This window comes from Periophthalmus magnuspinnatus, chromosome 22 (genome assembly GCF_009829125.3).
Source record: "Periophthalmus magnuspinnatus isolate fPerMag1 chromosome 22, fPerMag1.2.pri, whole genome shotgun sequence".
In the NCBI taxonomy this organism is placed as follows: Eukaryota; Metazoa; Chordata; class Actinopteri; order Gobiiformes; family Gobiidae; genus Periophthalmus; species Periophthalmus magnuspinnatus.
In genome coordinates, this window is record NC_047147.1 from 400,293 (window position 1) to 420,998 (window position 20,706).

The 20,706-nt window shown below is 39.9% G+C and overlaps 1 protein-coding gene across 1 annotated transcript; it reads right to left on the bottom strand.

The window, feature by feature from the left end:
• Positions 1 to 3,264: 3,264 nt before the first annotated feature.
• Positions 3,265 to 19,423, bottom strand: sav1 (salvador family WW domain containing protein 1). The gene is made up of 6 exons (XM_033988361.2): positions 19,204 to 19,423; positions 17,410 to 17,569; positions 16,314 to 16,648; positions 9,837 to 10,107; positions 8,467 to 8,622; positions 3,265 to 6,415 (listed from the first exon to the last, which is right to left on the bottom strand). Exons 1-6 carry the CDS (start codon positions 19,295 to 19,297, stop codon positions 6,196 to 6,198), a joined length of 1,236 nt encoding a protein of 411 aa, XP_033844252.1. The 5' UTR covers positions 19,298 to 19,423; the 3' UTR covers positions 3,265 to 6,195.
• Positions 19,424 to 20,706: the final 1,283 nt, after the last annotated feature.

A 20,706-nucleotide genomic window follows, 5' to 3' on the forward strand; every position in this document is an offset into this window, starting at 1 on the left:
CTTTTCTGTTTGTCTCCATGGAGGGCTTTACCTGCTGCCTCACAGTGTGCCTTTAAACATCTCCATCGTCATGGCGATAGGCATTAACAGGTTTCACCTCAGAACACAACAGGTACCTGTACTTTGCTCAAGAACATTTTACAGTGGATACTTTTTGCTTTTACTTCAGTACATTTGTGAGCAGTATCTGTACTTTCTACTCCACTACATTTCTGAACTAGACAGAAAAGTTAAAGTATGTTTGTCATTGTCTGAGATCTGCTAAAAAGGCTGAGGGTTTGGTTTTAACACGTTCAGAATTTGAGCAAAACAAAAAATATACAAATAAAAACAAATAGAAGCTTTATAAGACCTCAAAACTGCACGAAATACTTTAACTTTTTACTATTTAAGTACATTTTTAAGCAGGTACTTTAATAGTTTTACCTAAGTAACTTTTTCATGTGATATGGTTACTTTTACTTGAGTATTTTTTTGCTGCGCTATCAGTACTTTAACTTTGGCTCAGGTGAATTTGACACAAGAAAAAACAAACTGTTAAGAGAAATGCAAAGAAAAATGCAAATGAAACAGAAGTGCAGCGTGTTTCAGATCAATACCCCAAATGTTTGGAGCACTCTGAACTTGACTCCACAGGCCCATACAGCTCGGCTCTGGTGGTGGGCGAGTCCAGAGCTGTGTCCTGCAGATCTAGCTGCGTTTATTTTGAGGTCTGCTAAATTTCAGGGAGCTGCTCTAGTGGCTTCTCCAGCTCCACACAACTCGAAACATCAATCCAAATGTAAAAGACTCACAGGCCTGTGACTATGACTACTACTACTACTACTACTACTACTACTACTACTACTACTACTACTACTGCTACTGCTACTGCTACTACTGCTACTGCTACTGCTACTGCTACTGCTACTACTACTACTACTACTACTACTACTACTACTACTACTACTACTGCTACTGCTACTGCTACTGCTACTGCTACTGCTACTACTACTACTACTACTACTACTACTACTGCTGCTGCTGCTGCTGCTGCTGCTACTACTACTACTACTACTACTACTACTACTACTACTACTACTACTGCTGCTGCTGCTGCTGCTACTACTACTACTACTACTACTACTACTGCTGCTACTACTACTACTACTACTACTACTACTGCTACTGCTACTACTACTACTACTACTACTACTACTACTACTGCTGCTACTACTACTACTACTACTACTACTACTACTACTGCTACTGCTGTAGTGTGTTGAAACTAATATGTTTTAATAATAACTAAACATAACTACAAAACTGGACTAAATCTGTCCAAACCAGGTCCAATTCGGGTCCAAACCAGGTCCAAACCAGGTCCAAACCAGGTCCAAACCAGGTCCAAATCAGGTCCAAATCAGGTCCAAATCAGGTCCAAACCAGGTCCAAACCAGGTCCAAACCAGGTCCAAACCAGGTCTAAAGCAGGACTAAGTCAGGACTAAACCAAGTCTAAACCAGGACTAAACTAGGACTAAACCAGGATTAAACCAGGACTAAAGTAGGTCTAAACCAGGTCTAAACCAGGTCTAAACCAGGACAAAGTCAGGAGTAAACCAAGTCTAAACCAGGACTAAACCAGGTCTATACCAGGATTAAACCAGCTATAAACTAGGTCTAAACCAGGTCCAAACTAGAACTAAACCAGGTCCAAACTAGAACTAAACCAGGATTAAACCAGGATTAAACTAGGTCTAAACCAGGTCTAAACCAGGTCTAAACCAGGACTAAACCAGGACTAAACCAGGTCTAAACCAGGTCTAAACCAGGTCTAAACCAGGTCCAAATCAGGTCCAAACCAGGTCTACAACAGCTCCAAACCATGTCAAAACCAAGTCCAATCCAGGTCCAAACCAGGTCCAAACCAGGTCCAAATCAGGTCCAAATCAGGTCCAAATCAGGTCCAAACCAGGTCCAAACCAGGTCCAAAGCAGGTCCAAAGCAGGTCCAAAGCAGGTCCAAAGCAGGTCCAAATCAGGTCCAAACCAGGTCCAAATCAGGTCAAAACCAGGTCCAAATCAGGTCCAATCCAGGTCTAGAACAGGTCCAAACCAGGTCCAAAGCAGGTCAAAATCAGGTCCAAACCAGGTCAAAATCAGGTCCAAACGAGGTCCAAACCAGGTCCAAACCAGGACTAAACTAGGACTAAACCAGGATTTAACCAGGACTAAAGTAGGTCTAAACCAGGTCTAAACTAGGGCAAAGTCAGGAGTAAACCAAGTCTAAACCAGGACTAAACAAGGTCTATACCAGGATTAAACCAGCTACAAACTAGGTCTAAACCAGGTCCAAACTAGAACTAAACCAGGATTAAACCAGGACTAAACTAGGTCTAAACAAGGTCTAAATCAGGCCAAAAATAGGTCTAAACCAGGTGTAAACCTAGTCTAAACCAGGACTAAACCAGGTCTAAACCAGGTCTAAACCAGGACTAAGTCGGGACTAAACCAAGTCTAAACCAGGAGTAAACCAGGGCTAAACCAGGTCTAAACCAGGTCTATACCAGGACTAAATCAGGACGAAATCAGGACTACACCAGGTCTAAAGTGGGTGTAAACCAGGTCTAAACTAGGTATAACAGAGATCAGAGAATAGTTTAATATGCTAGTTTTAAGCCTAAATCAGACAGAAGTGAACCAGGACTAAACCAGGTCTAAACCAGGACTAAATCAGGTCTAAACCAGGTCTAAAGTGGGTCTAAACCAGATCTAAACCACGTGTAAACTAGGACTAAACCAGGATTAAACCAGGTCTAAACCAGGTCTATCGGCATATAAAAACAAATTCTTCTCCTCACCTTCGTGGGTGGTCTCATCCCCTCTTTTCCACGCTTGGGATCTCTACCAGAGCCCTGGATGACCACGGGCACCACTGATATCTTCACCTTCCAGGCCTATCTATATATATCTATATATCTATCTATATATCTATCTATATATCTATATATATATCTATATATCTATCTATCTATATATATATATATATATATATATATATATATCTATATCTATATATATATATCTATATATCTATCTATATATATATATCTATCTATATATATATATATATATATCTATCTATATCTATATCTATCTATATCTATCTATCTATATATATCTCTATATATATATCTATATATATATATATATATAGATATATATATATACACACACACGCGTCTCTAAACTTAAAGGTTTGACCAAATGAACAAAACTGGGTCACATGATATTGACATGACAGTTTATTTTGTCCAATGTAGTTACAAAATGAAGTGAACATCGTCTCCTGCTCTTTTATTACTGAGTGAAACCTGCTGAAAAGGCTGAGTTTTTTTTAACACTTTAATAATTTGAACAAACTAAAATATACAAATAAAGATAAAAAATATATATTAATTAAATTGTTTCTGTTTCAAATTCAGCTCAAATCTTAATCAAAATCACCACATTTGAAGCTTTATAGGACTCAAACTTAAGACATGTTTTTGATGAAGGATTAACATTAAAACATGGTAGAAAGCTCCAAAAAGTCAATTCTGCATCGTATCCCCTCTTTAAATATGCTAAAATATTACTTGTGTGATACTGAGCCTTCATGTTAGCATTGAGAAAAAGCACATTACCAAACCCTAAATCACCCATAATGTTTGAATGTAAAAATAAATGAACTGTTGGATTATTTAAAATGTAAAAGTTTGACACAGAAGACGAGATTCACTTCAGAACAGGGCAGTACAGGCAGATCATAATTGTATAAACATGATAAATAGAAAGCTGATTGCACTTTTTGGCAGAGCTAGTGTCATACGAGGAGCTGTACAAAGTGATGTCTTGTTTTTAATGGGGAGGAGCTGGTTTGGAGCTTCACGACAGAACAACTAGAGCAGGAGTGTCAAACACATTTTCACCGAGGGCCACATCAGAAAAATGGCTGCTCTCAAAGGGCCAGATGTAAAATAAATCTAACTACTTTTTAATTTGTTTTCATTTGTTGTTTCTGTATTTATTACTTATTGAAGTTACAAATATTGTGTATGCCAGATGGCCAGATGTAAAAACATCGCTGTGTAACTGTGTATCTCCTGATAAAATGACATTTTAAGACCATCATATCTTTTAATGTACCCTGTCGAGGGCCAAATAAAATGATGTGGAAGGCCACATTTGGCTCCCGGGCCTTGAGTTTGACACATGTGAACTAGAGGATTCAAGATGTAATATTTTAAATTAAAGGAACTGTATATAAAAGGTATTAAAGTGTTACAAATGAACCTGAAAATGTGTACACGGTTTCAAAGTAATAATAAAAATACAGGCAAATGCAAACAACAATTTAAAACAAAGGTCCATAAAGTCCTCAAAATGGCATCCACAAAAAAGGAGAAAAGATATAAACTGTGTATTTGTCTGATAGATTTTGCCTAATGTGGCAAATTGGCATTTTGACACCTCATCGACCTGTTTAATCTGTGAATTAAATACTACGCTTAGAATTATTGTTTACATAATCCTGAGTTTAAATAATCAAACCTCCCCTTTAAAAAACAAAATATCACTTTATAACAGTCTTTTCTGTCGTAGCTTATGTTTCTTTGATTACACTGAATAACATGAACAGTAATGCCGCTACAGAGACGAGCGCTTCACCCAGTCCTCTTAAATATTCTCACAAAACTTAAATATGTTGTGGATTTTTGGTGGATTGTCATAAAATACACTTTATTTACAGTTTTCAAGGCACACTATGGAACGTTTTTGGTGGAGAGTCTGCTACCTGCTCGTCTCCATGGAGGTGTTATTGCTTTACCTTTCTTTTAATTTTGACAACCATAATGGAGCTAGATAGGATTACTGCCATTCTGTGTAATGTTCAAGACCTCCATAGAATAAGCAAGCAGCAACCCTCCACCCGAAAAGTTACACAATGGATCTTTAAGTTGTTTTCTGAAGCTGCCGGGATGAATAAGCTGGTATAGGCTACATGGTAGAACTGTTAAAGTCAGTTATAAAAAGCACGGTTTTGGACATTTTTCCATTGGTAAACTTCAATCTTCAACATCTCAAAAGTCCATTATGTTTGCACATCTGTCCATGGCATAAGTCTCACATTTAGCGCAATATGTCTTCTTCATACAAGTGTTCATAGTTATTGTGTCCTCTGGAGGTCAGTCTAAAATGCTACATATTGTTTAACCATAGACTGTATAAAGAAGTTGACTGTGAGTGTGACATCATCCACAGCATTTGGCTCCAAATGAAGCTCATTGAGGCTAGCAGTTATAGCAGCAATTGGAGTCAAGTTGCATGTTAGGGAGTCCAACTGCGAGTATCATAGCAACCAAAGAGCCAATCTGGAGCGAGGCTGTTGAAGGTAACGCCCCTTCCTAACCACACCACTGGTTTAGCGGGTAGCGAGTGGTTAGCATCGCTGTCAGTCAAACCGGTTGCTAATGCTAGCAGAAGCAACCTCAGGCAACGAAGGCGCCTGAGTTGTCTATTATTAATGTTCATATTTTGAATCACAGACAAAATTGTGAAATTAAAACCCCAGAATCATGTAGCGTGGGTTAATACGAACATTTTAAGACCAACATGACGAGTCTGACAGCAGCAGTTACAGAGTGAGGGGACACAGTTTTCTGATGTAAAGTGAATTGGAGCTGATGGAGCAGGCCCATGATCACTGCCTATTTGGAACATGGCGGCTAGCGGGTTAGCTGTGCCCATTTATATACACAGTCTATGGTTTACCCTTTTAAAACTTTCAGATATTTGGATAAAGGCACATGTTACTAAAGTCAAAGGTCCAACGAGTACACAGCCCAATGCCCAATGGAGCAGGGATGAATCTGTCAACTGGAAGCGCTCCCATATAAAAACACATCAACTCTTATCTACTTGTAACAATCTTTTAGGCTCTGGAAGTGAAATTTCCATTAATTACTCTCCATGATGAATTTATAAGCACTTTTCACAACTCTCAAAGACCAGAGTGGAGTTTTGCTGTGACTGTAAAGCTACTGTAGCTTGTTGGTTTCTTAGTCACATATTGTTGTTACCATTTATTGGAAAGCCAATAATAAAAATGATAATGGTAATAATAATAATAATAATGCACCGTTTCCGTCCATGCACAGCGCCCTCTTGTGGCGTTACATGTTTTTAATGTAGTTTTGTTTTGGTTGCTGCGCGGCGTACCACTGCTGCTGCCTCTGCTTACGCCCCTCCACCTCGGATAACAGCGCTTGTCTGTAGCCCTCGTACGATTTGACGATGTGTTCGAGTTCCTTCATAAACAAAAGCTTTAACATGCCCTGGTACGTGTCCAGATCGGCCAACTGGAACAACTCCCACTTCAGGATGTGGTCATACCTGAGACAGAGGAAACAGAACAAAGGAGTTTGTGAATTCTCTTAAAGGGCACATATTTATACTATTGAAATATCATGATACTACAATTGGTGATACACTACTGATATCAGGGCTGTTGTATCAATACATTGTGTGGAGTTTGCATGTTCTCCCTGTTTCTGGGTGGGTTTTGTCTAGGTCAGGGGTGCTCAGACTTTTTCAGTATGTGAGCTACTTTTAAAATGATTGTGTCTGTAAGATCTACCACCTAATACAAAAATGTTAAACATATATTTATTTGTAAATGTATTATGAATTCTTACATGTACAGTGCATTTTGATGCACAACGTCATGAGATAATACTGCACAACACAATTGAACTTCCTACAGGTTCATAATTACTTGAATGATGATTACTGCTCTGATGACACTGAATGGAATCAGTGATGGATGCATAGTTCGGGCAGTAGCTTCTGACAGCCAGGAGTAAAATTGCATTTTTCCTTTGAAAGCGATAACAGAGCTAATCATGTTGATTACGGTTTTGTCTTTTTTTTTTATAGCCATAAAATCATGTTAAACGAAGTATCAGAATTTACTGCATTTTTATCACACAACTATTTCTATTTTACACATCCATCTGTATTTTTTCTTTTCGAATAAATGACTGGGAAAATCCCCGCAGCCCCCGCGCTCTCATTCGTCACCTTCAGGACAACAGAGGCAGATTACAGTAATGACGGTAAAATATTTAGACAGCCCCATGTCTCCACTTTGAGACGCCGTTTGAATTTACATGAGAGCACGACTGGGCACGAAGTTACGCTGCTGGTAAGTCCGCAACCGCCCTCTATCGGCGACGATAGGATCCGACGCTATAGGGTTAAGATAACTCGCGCTTGTTTATGCGTGTGCAGCGCCCGTGATGTGACCTAGGGTCAGGTGTAATCTAACTGGTTGTCCTGTATGTTAGTCATGTGACTGGATGGATGAGGGGACGTGATCTACCCAAAATGCCTTCACGATCGACTGGTAGATCGCGATCGACGTAATGAACACCCCTGGTCTAGGTACTCCAGTTTCACCCTTAAACATAAAACATACACAAGTCAAATCCTCCAGCTAAGAGAGTCCTGACCAAGACCAGATCAAGATTGTGGAAGTGTGACGGCCCTTGCTCCTAATCTTAATTGTAATGGAGTCTCTACCTATAGCATCACAATCCTGGGAAAACCTAGGGCTGTGTCCAAATGTCCCCCTAGCCCCTCATTCCCTACACATCCCTGGACTCGTGCACTCATTCACAGAGTGAATCGGACACTCAGCTCACTTCATTCAAGTCATGTGACTCTGGGTCTGGGTGAAAAAATCTAAACTCTGATAAAACTTAATTTGTGTCATAAATAATGGTCAGATTATTAGTGCTTCAGTCTTAGTCTTTATGGACTAATAATAATCATTACATGTTTTTGTCAAGCCGCATCTCACATATCTCATGTGACGGATTGGATTATTCATTTCTTTAAGTCTGAGATGTTGAAATTATCGCTCTGTTAACAGCTCAAGCTAAGGTAAGCAGCTAACGCTAGCAACTTTATACAGCTATGGTATATTTAAAAGTTTTTATTCATAATCAGGATCAACAGCGTGATAAACCAGCGCTTCTATCTACTTCATTCAGTCGTGTTGTGTCTAGTTAAAGACCTCTCTCTGTCCACTGTTGTTTTTCCGACTCTCGCAATGCACTGTGGCTATATTGACCAGTGTAGTGACCACTGATGCCCAATACTTATCAAAGTGCATTGTGGGAAATGTTGAGTGCACCATTTTCACACCAACTGGACATTCGGACAGCACTAAAAATGGCATGGCCCCTAAATAGTGTCCCCTTTTGGGAATAGTGTGGACAGTCAGACACAGTTTAAGTGACTTCTGAGGCTCAGAGCAAGACAACGTCGTACACAGGATCAATGGAAGAAGCAAACGACAAAACGACAACTGGAGATATAGTACTGGTGGTTAAATGTTTAAAAATTGCACATTCTTGGTGTTCAGGCTGTTTTGGACTCACTTGACCGGTGCCCTGGCATAGACCTGGAGCCAGTCCGGGATCTCAGCCGCATGGTAGGGGTTTGCAGGTACGAGGACAGGCTGAGTCCTCTCTGGGGGGAGAGGCTGGTATGTGACTGGGGGAGGGAGGGGGGGAGGCTGGTCGTAACGGGGGACACTGGAGAGAGAAGTGAAAGAAAAAATTTACTGCAAGGAGTTTGAAAAAAGTGTGACAATGTGTTTTCTATTTTTTATCGGCTGAAACTAACAATTATTATTAGTTAATCTTGCACTTATTTTTTCAATTAATTGACACATCATCCAGTTACAAAAGTCTATGGCATCCACAGACTGTATAAAGAAGTGGACTAAGTGAGTGTGACGTTGCCCTCAGCGTTCGGCTCCAGTCAAATGAAGCGCATCAAGGCTAGCAGTTATAGCAGCTAATTTGGAGCCCAGTTCCACATGTGGAATTCTGACCGAAAGTATCATAGCAACCAAAGAGCCAATCAGGAATGAGGCTGCTAGCACCACTGTTGCTAAAGCCTATGGGGAGCAACCTCAGGCAAAGAAGGTGCCTTATTTGTCTGTTATTAATGTTCATATCTTGAATCATGGACAAAATAACAAAATAAAACCCCAGGATCATGTAGAGCAGGTTAATATGAACAAGACCAAAAAATGACGAGTCTGACAGCAGCAGTTACACAGAGGGGACACAGTTTTTCAGTGCAAAGAGAATTGGAGCCAGAGCCGCTATGTTAACTATGTTAATTTATATACACACTCTACGATGGCACCAGAGGATATCTTAGAGCAGGGGTGTCCAAACTAAGGCCCGGGGGCCAAATGCGGCCCTCAGACCAGTTTTTATTGGTCCTCAAGCCTCCTGCTGAACCAACCCAAAAGCAGTACTTTTAAAAGCAAATGAAACTATTTCTACCATTATAATCTCAAGCATCACATTGCAGTGTGATACAGACCTAAAATGAATGTGTTTCAAGCCTTATTAATACACAGCGGCTCTGTCACAGCTGTTTTTAAAGTACCGCACTGCACTGATCGCTGGTCTGTGGACCTGCGCTTCAAATATGTTTTGAGATGTGGCCCTCGATAAAAAAAGTTTGGGCACCTCTGTCTTAGAGTATATTCTCATTTAAAAAGTATTGTGTTGACCAGGGTTGTCAAAAAATGGATACCCAAAAACTATGGAAACTAAATACTAGATACTTTTTTTGAGAATTATTTTTGTGTAAAAAACGTTTTATCATTTTGGTGTTGATATTTAAGTATCATGCATTCATCTTAGCATCAAAAGTTTCATTTTTTTGTTTGATTTGAGAAGTTTGCAAAGGAAAGTCAAACAAATAAATAAAATAATTTGTCACAAACCTGGGAGCACATGGATGCCTGTACTGCGCACTCTTGGTGTTATGATGAACATAGTAAACCCCAAACTCAGCCGACTCCACCTTCTCCCAGCCGGGTGGTAGTCCTTCTCTCTCCAGCGGGTGGCTCCAGTGAGTAGTGTTTGTGTTCATGTCGATGTAGTACTTCCTGCCTCGGATGGTCCAATCAACGGTCCAGCCCGGGGGGAGGGGCAGGTCCTCCTGGGTCAGACTGGACAGGTTCCCCAGAGACTTGGCCTGGATTCGACCAATGCCTGAAGAGAAAACAACAGTTGCATTTAGAAATCTAAGCAGGAGGAGTCAAAACAAAATGGACGACAAGAAATCCTGGTTTAATTCATATTATTATTTTTGTCTAATATAAAAAATTAAAAGTATAAAAAATTAGATACTAATTGATTCTAAAACTAGTATCAACACTAGATACAAATTTTTCCCAGGTATTGACACTAAAAAAGCCCCTTGAACCTTTCCTGAATATGTTTATAATGTGTCTCTGTATGTTTCACAAGTATAAGACACATAGACTAGTATACACCCATGTACCACTATGGACCTACAGGACACTGAGGGATTACACACATGTAACACACATGGGAAGAGAACACAAAGTACCAACATTTAATGTAGAACAGCACAGTATATTGTCTAAAAAAGCTTTTTTTTTTTTTTTTTGAATGTCGGTGTTGAGTATCGAGTCTATTCCTTAATATCAAAATAGAGTGAAATTTTTGTAACAACACTATTGTCCAGGTTTAGTCGAGGTTTGTCCAGATTTAGTCCAGATTTAGTCCAGGTTTAGTTCAGGTTTAGTTCAGATTTAGTCCAGGTTTAGTCAAACTTCTAAACAGTCTAAGGCCGTTCATACTTCTGCTTTTGGGTCCTGGTTTTAGCCCTGTTTGAATTCATACATAGACTTTGTTTGGTCCTGTTCTAGTCCTGGTTTAGTCTTGGTCTACTCAAGATTTTGTAAGGGTGATTCTGCCCGTGTGAATGCACCGAAAGTTTAGTCCAGATCTAGTCCACGTTTAGTCCAGGTCTAGTCCAGGTCTAGTCCAGGTCTAGTCCAGGTCTAGTCCAGGTCTTGTCCAGGTCTTGTCCAGGTCCAGGTCCAGTCCAGGTCCAGTCCAGGTCCAGTCCAGGTCCAGTCCAGGTCTAGTCCAGGTCTAGTCCAGGTCTAGTCCAGGTCTAGTCCAGGTCTAGTCCAGTTTGTGCCAGGTTTTGCGTCCTAGTTTAGTGCTTTACATGGTCCTAGTTTAGACCTGTGTTAGTGCTGGTTTAGTTCTGGTTTAGACCACGTTCAGTCCTGGTAGAGCCCAACTTTCAGATCCAAACCATGGCTGGGCAAAACTCCATCCATTGTAAAAAGTCTTGTGTATATGGCAGGCAAAGATATCCCAAAATGCAGAGAACAGATGTCACAAAAGCACATATTTTCATGTGGGAAATGTGGTATTTAACGAGGAATGCACAGGGTTTAAAGGTCATTTGGTTTGAGTCGTGGAAAAAACAGAGGAATTTAACAAATCACAGAACCAGGACAAACTGTAAGAGACAAGCAATAAGTAACTTCATATCTGCATTGATAAAGACTCACGGAAATCTGGCAAAGTTCTGGAGGACAGTCAGATCCCTCTCAGAACCTAGTATTCATACATTACCAACTGATATTTTATTAGATTCAGCTATTGTAAATTCTAAAGTGGAAATATATGATGCTTTCAATAGGCATTTTATCTCTGCATGTGACGTTTTGAATAATAATGGTCGTCTTGATCTTGATTATGCCGAGTCTGAACCTCCGGCAGATAATCACATTTTTTCTTTAAGACCTTTCACTTACGTGGAGTTCTTAAATGCTCTCCGCTCCATAGACTCAAACAAGTCCACAGGAGCTGATGATCTTGATCCAAAACTTCTATTACTAGCTGCCCCATATTTAACTCAGCCTCTTTTACATATTTTTAATTTATCAATTCAAATAGCAGTTATACCAGAATTATGGAAAACAGCTCATGTTTAGCCTTTTCATAAAGGTGGGACAACTAAAAATGTAAATAATTTCCGACCAATCTCTAAATTACTTTGTCCTGCAAAGGTTTTAGAAAAGTTATCAAGTTACAGTTTATTTAAATAAATGCTCCATTCTGAAGTCTTTTCAATCGGGTTTCATAAAAGGGCAGAGTGACATTTTCTCAGCCCTTGATGATAAACAAGATTGTGTACCTCTGTTTATTGATTTAACTAAAGCTTTTGATTCAGTGGATCGTGGAGTTCTCTTGAAGTGCCTAAAGCATATTGGATTTGACAATGCTACATGTAATTGCTTCCAAAATTATCTTTCAAACAGAACCCAGGCTTTAGGAGGCAATGGTTTTAAATCAGATTTTCTAACTTTAAGTAAAGGATGTTTCAGTTTATTTATTTATTTATTTTTTGAAAATGCCAGATTTGTAAAAGAAAAAGAAAAAAATAATCTCTGTAAATGGACATAAAGTTTTTTAAAGTGAAGATGTTTTGCTGCTCATCCAAGTCACTTCTTCAGTTCTGGTCAGATTACTGCTGGACACTGCCTTATATCTGTCTGAAGAGAGGAGCTAACTACACTGCAACTGACACACCTGTTTGTTTACAGTTTCTGTTTGTTGGCTAGGTCTATTGAATTACCTTAAATGTGAACTGTGCCTGAGTCATACTTAGAATAACCGTTCAGGCCCTTAATGACTTCTCTCACACCTATTAGCACACTATTGTTTTTCTAGTTAGCTCCTCCCTTCATACAGATATAAGACAGTGTCCAGCAGTAATCTGACCAGAAATGAAGAAGCAGTTTGGACGAGCAGGCAAACGTCTTCACTCAAAAATCTATGGATCATACCTGGACGACTGAGGGATTACACAGGCAAATTCACTGAAAGCAATGTATTAACATGTTTTTGACGCTCTGAGTCTCTCTCTTTGCTTCCCACGCTCCCCCTTCAGAACGTTATAACGACACAATCAGCTGCATCCCACTAATGAAACTACTGCGCATCACATCAGGTTTGTGAAGTTGCTGTGTACAGTTTTGTATCATGTTTTTGTATATTTATGGAGAACTGTTGTGTCGGAGCATGGGTGATGTCGGCTTGTGGACGCAGCCTTGTACAGAGTCTTACAGCTAACCGTAAGGAGGGCCCGGGAGAGAACACACATGGATGACATCTAAAACCTCTTCAAGTGTGTTTTTGATAAGGGAACAGCATTACAACATGGGAGAAAGCTAAAAAAAAAAAAAATTCTACATAATACCCTCTCTTTAATCAGTAATTACCAGTAGTAGTTATTCAAATCTAAATTTTAACACTATATAAATGTCATATAAATGTTATGTGTCCTAAAACTTGTAAAATCCAGGTTTGGCAACAAGTCAATCAACTTTTCAAACAGAGAGGACTGAAGTCTGAACTGGTAAACTAATACAAGAATCCCATGTATTTCAGTGTGTGTTTAGAGGTCTGGATGCATGTGTGTACGAGTGCAGCCTGTGAACAGCTGCTCATGTGGGTTATGTCTGGTATGAACACGAGCGTCACTATAAGACACTGGGCTTGATGACGCAGGGCAGAGGTTAGACCATTTGTAAATATAGTTTAACATTTACATAAATCACAAATGCTTTCTAGTCAAATGGAATGCTGCAAAAGTAGTATAACTGATTAATGATCAAAGTCACTTTACTCATTCATCCCAAACTCAGTGGTGGTAAGTTACTATTGTAGCCACAGCTGCCCTGGAACAGACTGAAAGAAGGGAGGCTGCCAATCTGCACCACCGCCAATCACTCACTCACAAACCATGTTTTTACGAGACAATAAGGGTGAAGAGAACCAGTTATGGCTGCCCCATTGTGGTACCTAGTATTCCCATCCAAGTACTAACCAGGCCCAGCCCTGATTGCACTGACAAAGATAGTATGGGTACATGGCAAAAGAAAATTTCAATTCTGTCACGGGAAAAAAAAAATGATTTAAGTGGTGGCTCACCCAAGCCGCTTCTTCAGTTCAGGTCAGATTTCTGCTGGACACTGCTGTATATCTGTCTGAAAGGAGGAGCTAGCTACACAGAAGCTAACACACCTGTTTGTTTAGAGTTTCTGCTTGTTGGCTAGGTCTATTTAGCTACCCAAAGTGTGAACTGAACCATATTTTGCATAATCATTCAGGACCCTAACGGGTGTTTTCATGCCGAAATACTGGCTAGCACTATTGGCCCCCATTCCTGCTCAAAGAGGGAATGTCTTAAAAAGTAAAAAAAAGTATAGGTACAAAAATTTAATACATCTGACCACATGTCAGTGCCATAAGAAGCAGGGTTCACTGGTAGTCACAATCCAATTCCTTGTATATATAAAAAAAAAATCCTTGCATATCGAGGATTGTATGGCAACGTTGCATTTGAACTCTAGCTGAATCTAACTGCACACCAAAACAAATCAAAATCCCCATTTTGTGTCTCTAGCGGGTTCATGTGTTATATAAACAGTTCATAGCTGCACATGTGTAGGAGACTTAGACGGAGCGCATTTCTGCTTCTCACATACCATCTCCCTCCTCCAAGATTTATCAGATCAAACTGGCCACCATTTTGAAAAACTAAATACAGTTGATAAAAACGCTGACTTCTATGTCCCAGAGGAATTTTCTCTGCACAGCTGTTTATAGAACTTTTACACATTTGTAAAGAAAAGACTTGGAGAGATATCACATAGACAACTGTTGTTGTGATTTTGGGCGTTACAAAAATAAAATGAATTGAATTGAATTGAATGGCAGTCCCTCATTCAGTTCACATACTTAGTCTGTTAGTCTGGTCTGTTTACATTAGAGATAGAACAACTGGCCTTAAATCGAAGGCAGGGGCCGATATTTTGTTTGGGCAGACCAGCTTCTTAAAGAATATCCATAAAGGTTTATCTGAACACATCACTGTGAAGAGAACACAGCACTAAAAGCAACTATACTGCTCTCCAGTTTATATTGAAATAGAAGTGTGGATGACTTTGCAGACTGTAGCAAATTTAAATTACGTAATTTGGAGAAAATAATCAAAATCGGCCATAAATATTGCCCATCGGCTGATATGGATTCTAAACAATCGGCATCAGCCATCAAAAAAACCCATATCGGTCAATTTTTGGTTTACATGCACATCAAAATCTGATCGTAGTCCGATTTATGGAGTTACCTGATTATGAAATGTCATGTAAACTAGAGATCGACTGATTTTTCATGGTCGAGGGTGATTGTTTGGAATTAAGAGCAACTGCTTGCCGATTAGATTTGTCAATATTTTTGGAGTGATTTTGATTATTTTCTCTAAACTATGTAATTTAAATGTACTTAAAACAGCCCACAGTCATTTTGAATACAAAGAGAACTGTTGTCACGTCGCATCAAAATGTTCAAATATAGTTTTATGTATATTCTTCAGGCTGCAGATCGACCCAAACTAAGTATCCTCTGCTGGAGATTTAAGGCCGATAGTTGATATGCTAAAAATAGCATAGATCTCTATGTCTGTCTCTCATGATAACAGTTCCATCTGATGTGGTTACACAACTGAAAACAAATAAACATGTCACTAGGTGTTTTTGATGGTCAGATTGCTCCTGTGCTGTAAACACACACCAAAAATCTGATCTAATTATTATTCTAGTTCTATCTGATTATTACTGCCATGTAAATGTATCCACTGCACGACATCATCAGAATGTCTAAACTTTGTCAAATTTACATCAAGGCACCACTCACCCACTCACACATGCATTCACACACTGGTGCACGCAAACCAGAAACACTTCTCTTATACAATCTTTGAGCAGTACATTTGTCTCATCGCACTGAAACGAAAAGACTTCAGAGAATGTGCAAACTGAAAAGTTAAGAACATGTTTGAGTGCCATCACTATGGGTTCAATTCTTCACTCACTTGTATAGAACGAAAAGCACTTTCAGGTCTTTAATATCCAAAAGTCTCTGTATCAACGGTTGTGTTTACCATTGATCATCTAAACCCAGACTAAACCCAGACTAAACCCGGACTAAAACCCAGACTAAACCAGGAGCTAATGTACCCTTACTTTGTATTCCTCCCAGGTCTGAATAAATCCATCAATATGTGAGTCACTGTTGTTCTAGGAAAACTAAACACAGAGTATCTCTATATTGCATAAAGCTGCAACTAAAGCCATCTACTTCTTCTGAGAGGTCACACTTCACTGTGATTGGTCAATTCCACCATTTTCACACCCAGTACCTTACAGAGACTGACCAAAGGGAAGAGGGGGTGTGATTGAGCATTGAGCTACATTAAACAGATAAGCACTGGAACCATGTCTTTAAATTGGCAGATCATTATCAAGTCATTACAGAGTTGAATATATCCCATGAGTACAACAGCATCACATCTGTTTCCTCACCTGCAGTGGGCCTGCCCTGTCCTGGAGGAGTGTGTTGTCTTGGATGTCTCTGAACATTGAGCTCATTTCTCTCACAGAATCTGAAATCGTCCAGAAAGTTCTCCTGGAGCCTCCTCCTCTGCTGCTGCTGTTGGGGCTGGGGTTGGTTGTGTTGGGGCTGATTGGGCTGATGGTTGTAGTACAGGTCGGGGGGGTAGTAATACCTGGACCCCTCCCCGTTCTCAGACATCGGTCCCACATCGCTCAAGAAGGACTGTGTGGAGCCTCCGTACTCCCGCGGCAGGTCGCCCAGACTCCGTGGCAGGTAAGGAGGAGCCGATAGGCGATGGCTCTCCCTATGGTGGAGGGAAAGAGATTAGAGCACGACACAGTTTTACAAAATACAAATATTTTTTTACAAAAACAATTAAATAAATAACAGATTAGAATTTTGACTTCAAAAACTAAATATGACAAGAAGGACACTTTAAATTCTGCATAAAAGCTATTGAACAAACAGAGCTAGTGAATGCTGCTCTGGATCTACTGATATTTCATGATCAGGTGCTGCTCATTAAGCACGAAAACACTTTTTAAGACCATAGAGTGTTAATATATATATATGGACATATCTAACGTGGTAGCCGCTGCATTCCAAGGAGGAAGTGATCATGGGCGCATTTCCAGCTCTAATGACTCCAATTCACTTTACATTGAAAAACTGTGTCCCCTCTCTCTGTAACTGCTGCTGTTAAACTAGTCATTTTGGTCTTAAATGTTCGCATTAACCCGCGCTACATGATCCGCTACAGGGCATTTTTGGTTTCGTTTGTATAACAACTGTTATAAATGGGCACAGAACTATTCATCCACTTGTTGCCACCGCTGCCCTGGGGCTGGCAGACAGGATATATGGCTGCCAATGTGACTGGAGCCTCTGTGATCATCCCCATCACACACACCGAGTCCATATGATAAGAAACCGTTTTAAATGGTTTGATCAACAACAACATTCAGCATAAGCCGAAGCTCGGATCAAACCAAAGATCTACCTGAGCCACTGTTGAGAAATGTTTTCTTCTCAACAACACAGCATTTGCATTCCTGAAGCCCTCACCTGCGTGCAATCTCCTGCGGGGGGCGCTGCACTGGGGTCCGCCGCACCACGGGCTCTCTGCTCGGGGCCACAGCATATGACGAGGGGCCCATGTCTGGCAGAGGAGCCTCGGAGCGTCGCGGGATTGTGGGGCCATGACGGATGAAGGAGGGCATAAGGTCTGAGAGAAGAAAGAGGAAACACAACAACGGTTACAATCAGACAACAACAAAGACGTGACGCTGTATTACTCTAAGAGACCTTTAGAATTATTCTATTTTTGTTTGTTTGACCTGCAGTATCCAGATAACAGCATTAAGTCAATCTAAACATGTCCTTAAATGTATTAGTTGGATCTTAAGTATCAGACAAATATGAAATGACTGTGGAAATATTACGTTACAACCTTATTTGCATGTTTACAACATAAGCTTTTTTCTATTTTCAGTTTTAATAAGCTCTTTACACAGTAGAGAACTAAAGAAACGACTTGGATGAGCAGCGAAATGTCTTCACTCCTGCAACGTTTTGTCCAGCTGACAGATTTTATATTATATTTTGCTTTTGCTACTAAATAAATACTTAAAATGTTGCTTATCTCCATGAACAATTTTCTCTAATCAGTGTATTTTATATTATATTTGGTAAATGGTCCCATTTTTATACAGCACTTTTCCACCTTCAAGGTGCTCAAAGTGCTTTACTTCAAGGAATCACTCACACATTCACACACACATTCATACACCAGAGAACACCGACTTTGGGGGTGAGAGGGGTTAAGTGTCTTGCCTAAGGACACAATGACAGCAGTCATTTGAGGGAGCTGGAATCGCGCTGCTGACCTGTGGGTCAGAGGATCTGACTGACTGTTTAAGTCAAGAGCAGGATTCTGAACTGCCAACCTTCGGATCAGAGGACAAACACTCTAACCACTGAGCCACTGTTGTCATGTTTCATGATATGCTCAGCTCACTTCTATATAAATGAAATTAAAAATAAAAACTGTATTATTCCACCGTGAAAAAAACATGGTGTACAGGGGAATAGGTGAGGAAGAGAATTATGGGGAAGGATCTACAGCTAAAACTCAAAATATTGATGTTTTGAGCTGGTTTTATAGATAATCTCTGAAATTATTGGACCTATTCCTGTGAAAAAAAAGTACACAAAGTTCTGGATCTTGTTCACAACAAAGATTAAGGTGAACTCATACAATAAATCAAACCAATACCACATGGCTATATCATAGTAGTTCTGTACCCCATAAGCTCATAACAAGGACTACCATATCTAATTGGAATAAAGTAACAATTAGCATAAAGTGTAACAGCCACTAATCTAAAGCTAATGTTCTAATGTGTAAAGTGAATAGTGTTCTGCAAAGCACAGCATACACACATTTTGAGACAAAAAAGTCCATCACTATAATGTAATAACTGGATAATTACAAAACAAATACTTTTATAAACTATTGGTAACAGTTTTAATACACATAACACCAGCCCAGGGCTATCATTTCACTTATAAATGTTCGTTTATCAACTTTTCTGCAGTGTTTCCATCACCTCATCAGTGCTGCTCACAGGAGCCACAGGGCAGTGTTTGGTTAGCATGCTAGTTAGCATCTCACTCAGTTACGTCTGTGAAGCTGTAAATAAACTAACTTCTACATATGAGAGACTATCCCGCGGCTGAACATCCACGAGGACGTGGACGTGTGTTTCCTACTGAACAAACAACATTTGGAGTGGAGTTAAACTTTGTTAGCCGCTAGCAGTGGCTAATGCTAAATGCTAGGTGCTACTTGTTGCTTACTGCGGAGGAGCGGAGACGTTTCCTTCTTCACATACTTCCCGTGCACCTCGGCTGGTTTGGACGCTTCGTTTTTGCTTTTCTTTCGTGAGAGCATCACTTAAAGCTCCCTAAACATCAACAACAAGGCGCTGTAGTCCTTTGGCACGGCCCATTCACACAAAAAGCGTTTAAAGAGCGCACAAGTGTCATGTTTTTAGTGCAGAGACACACTCAGGGGCGCAGCAACAGAGAGGCGCTCAGGGGCAGAGAGGCGCTCAGGGGCAGAGAGGAGCTCAGGGGCAGAGAGGAGCTCAGGGGCAGAGAGGAGCTCAGGGGCAGAGAGGCGCTCAGGGGCGCATCATCTGGGGGGAGCTCAGGGGAAGAGAGGTGCTCAGGGGTAACGAGGACCTCAGGAGCAGACCAGTCTTGCCCATCCGCTTGGCTGTAATGCCATAGTTTACATTTTTACAACAAGAAGTTTTTTTTTTTCTTGTTTCGTCATTCAAATCAAACCAATTTTTAAAATTGCTACTGCTAATTACTACTACCGTACTTACTTTTGAGTACCACTTTATAATAACTTAACAAAATCTTAGACTTAATTTATACTAATCGAATAGGCTTAGTTTCTGAGGTATTCAAGTTTAGTAACTACTTAATTAAGAGGATGGGACTAAGGGTGTTATAAGTAGCCAAGTTACTAAGCCTTGGTGTTTTCCTATGCATCATGTTGTCCTTATATTTGATATATTATTTTAAATGTTTTTGTTTATTAAGAGCAAATAGGGTGTAGTTAGAAAGTGTTAGTTTTGCTAATTTTGTTAGTAACCCTCAGCTTCCAAACACCTGATTCGACGAAAACAAATTTTTCCTAAAACTGAGCAAAATGTTAAAAAATCTATACATCCTTACCTATAGCTATGTAATCTACTTTCAAGATTATTTTTGTCTGCATAGCTAAACAGATAAAGCAGGCCTAATGAGACCAGTCGCCTTGTAACAGTGTTGTATTGTAAATGCCTGGAGGGACTAAAATGCTTTATGTAGCCTTTGTCAGCTGTTGAGGCTATTTTCATATCTGTGCATTCGTCAGTGTGCTTATAAGGGCTCAAGGGCAGTCCATTTCTAATCAGAGGGGAATTGTATTTGAATTTTTATCCAGAAAAATGCAAGATGGATACATAGATGTAATGATATACTCATCAGGGCTTACTTCTGCCCCAGTAACACGCATAGATCAGGAGTCTAACCCACAACCTCCTGGTGAAAGAGAGGAGACAGGATAACCACTCTGCCAGTACAGCATTTAAGTTTCAAAGCCATATTGTTTATTAGGCACCATCAGTGTCTTTCCAGCAGCAGTTTCCTTCATTGTCAAACAGAACATTCATAATAACATCACATATTTCCCACAATGCAACAGGTCAGAGGCATTCAATATAAATAGAAATCTTTGGCCACTTTACACTGGCTTAGGGTTCAGGTAGTGCCTTATATTAAAGCATATAGTTACATTATTATAAT

Coding starts and splice junctions, on each gene's coding strand:
- sav1 (XM_033988361.2), bottom strand. CDS start 19,297: ATGCTCTCACGAAAGAAAAGCAAAAACGAAGCGTCCAAACCAGCCGAG. Junction 8,623..9,836: donor AGGCATCCATGTGCTCCCAG/GTTTGTGACAAA, acceptor TTCTCTCTCCAG/TGTCCCCCGTTACGACCAGC. Junction 6,416..8,466: donor TATGCCAGGGCACCGGTCAA/GTGAGTCCAAAA, acceptor CCTCTGTCTCAG/GTATGACCACATCCTGAAGT.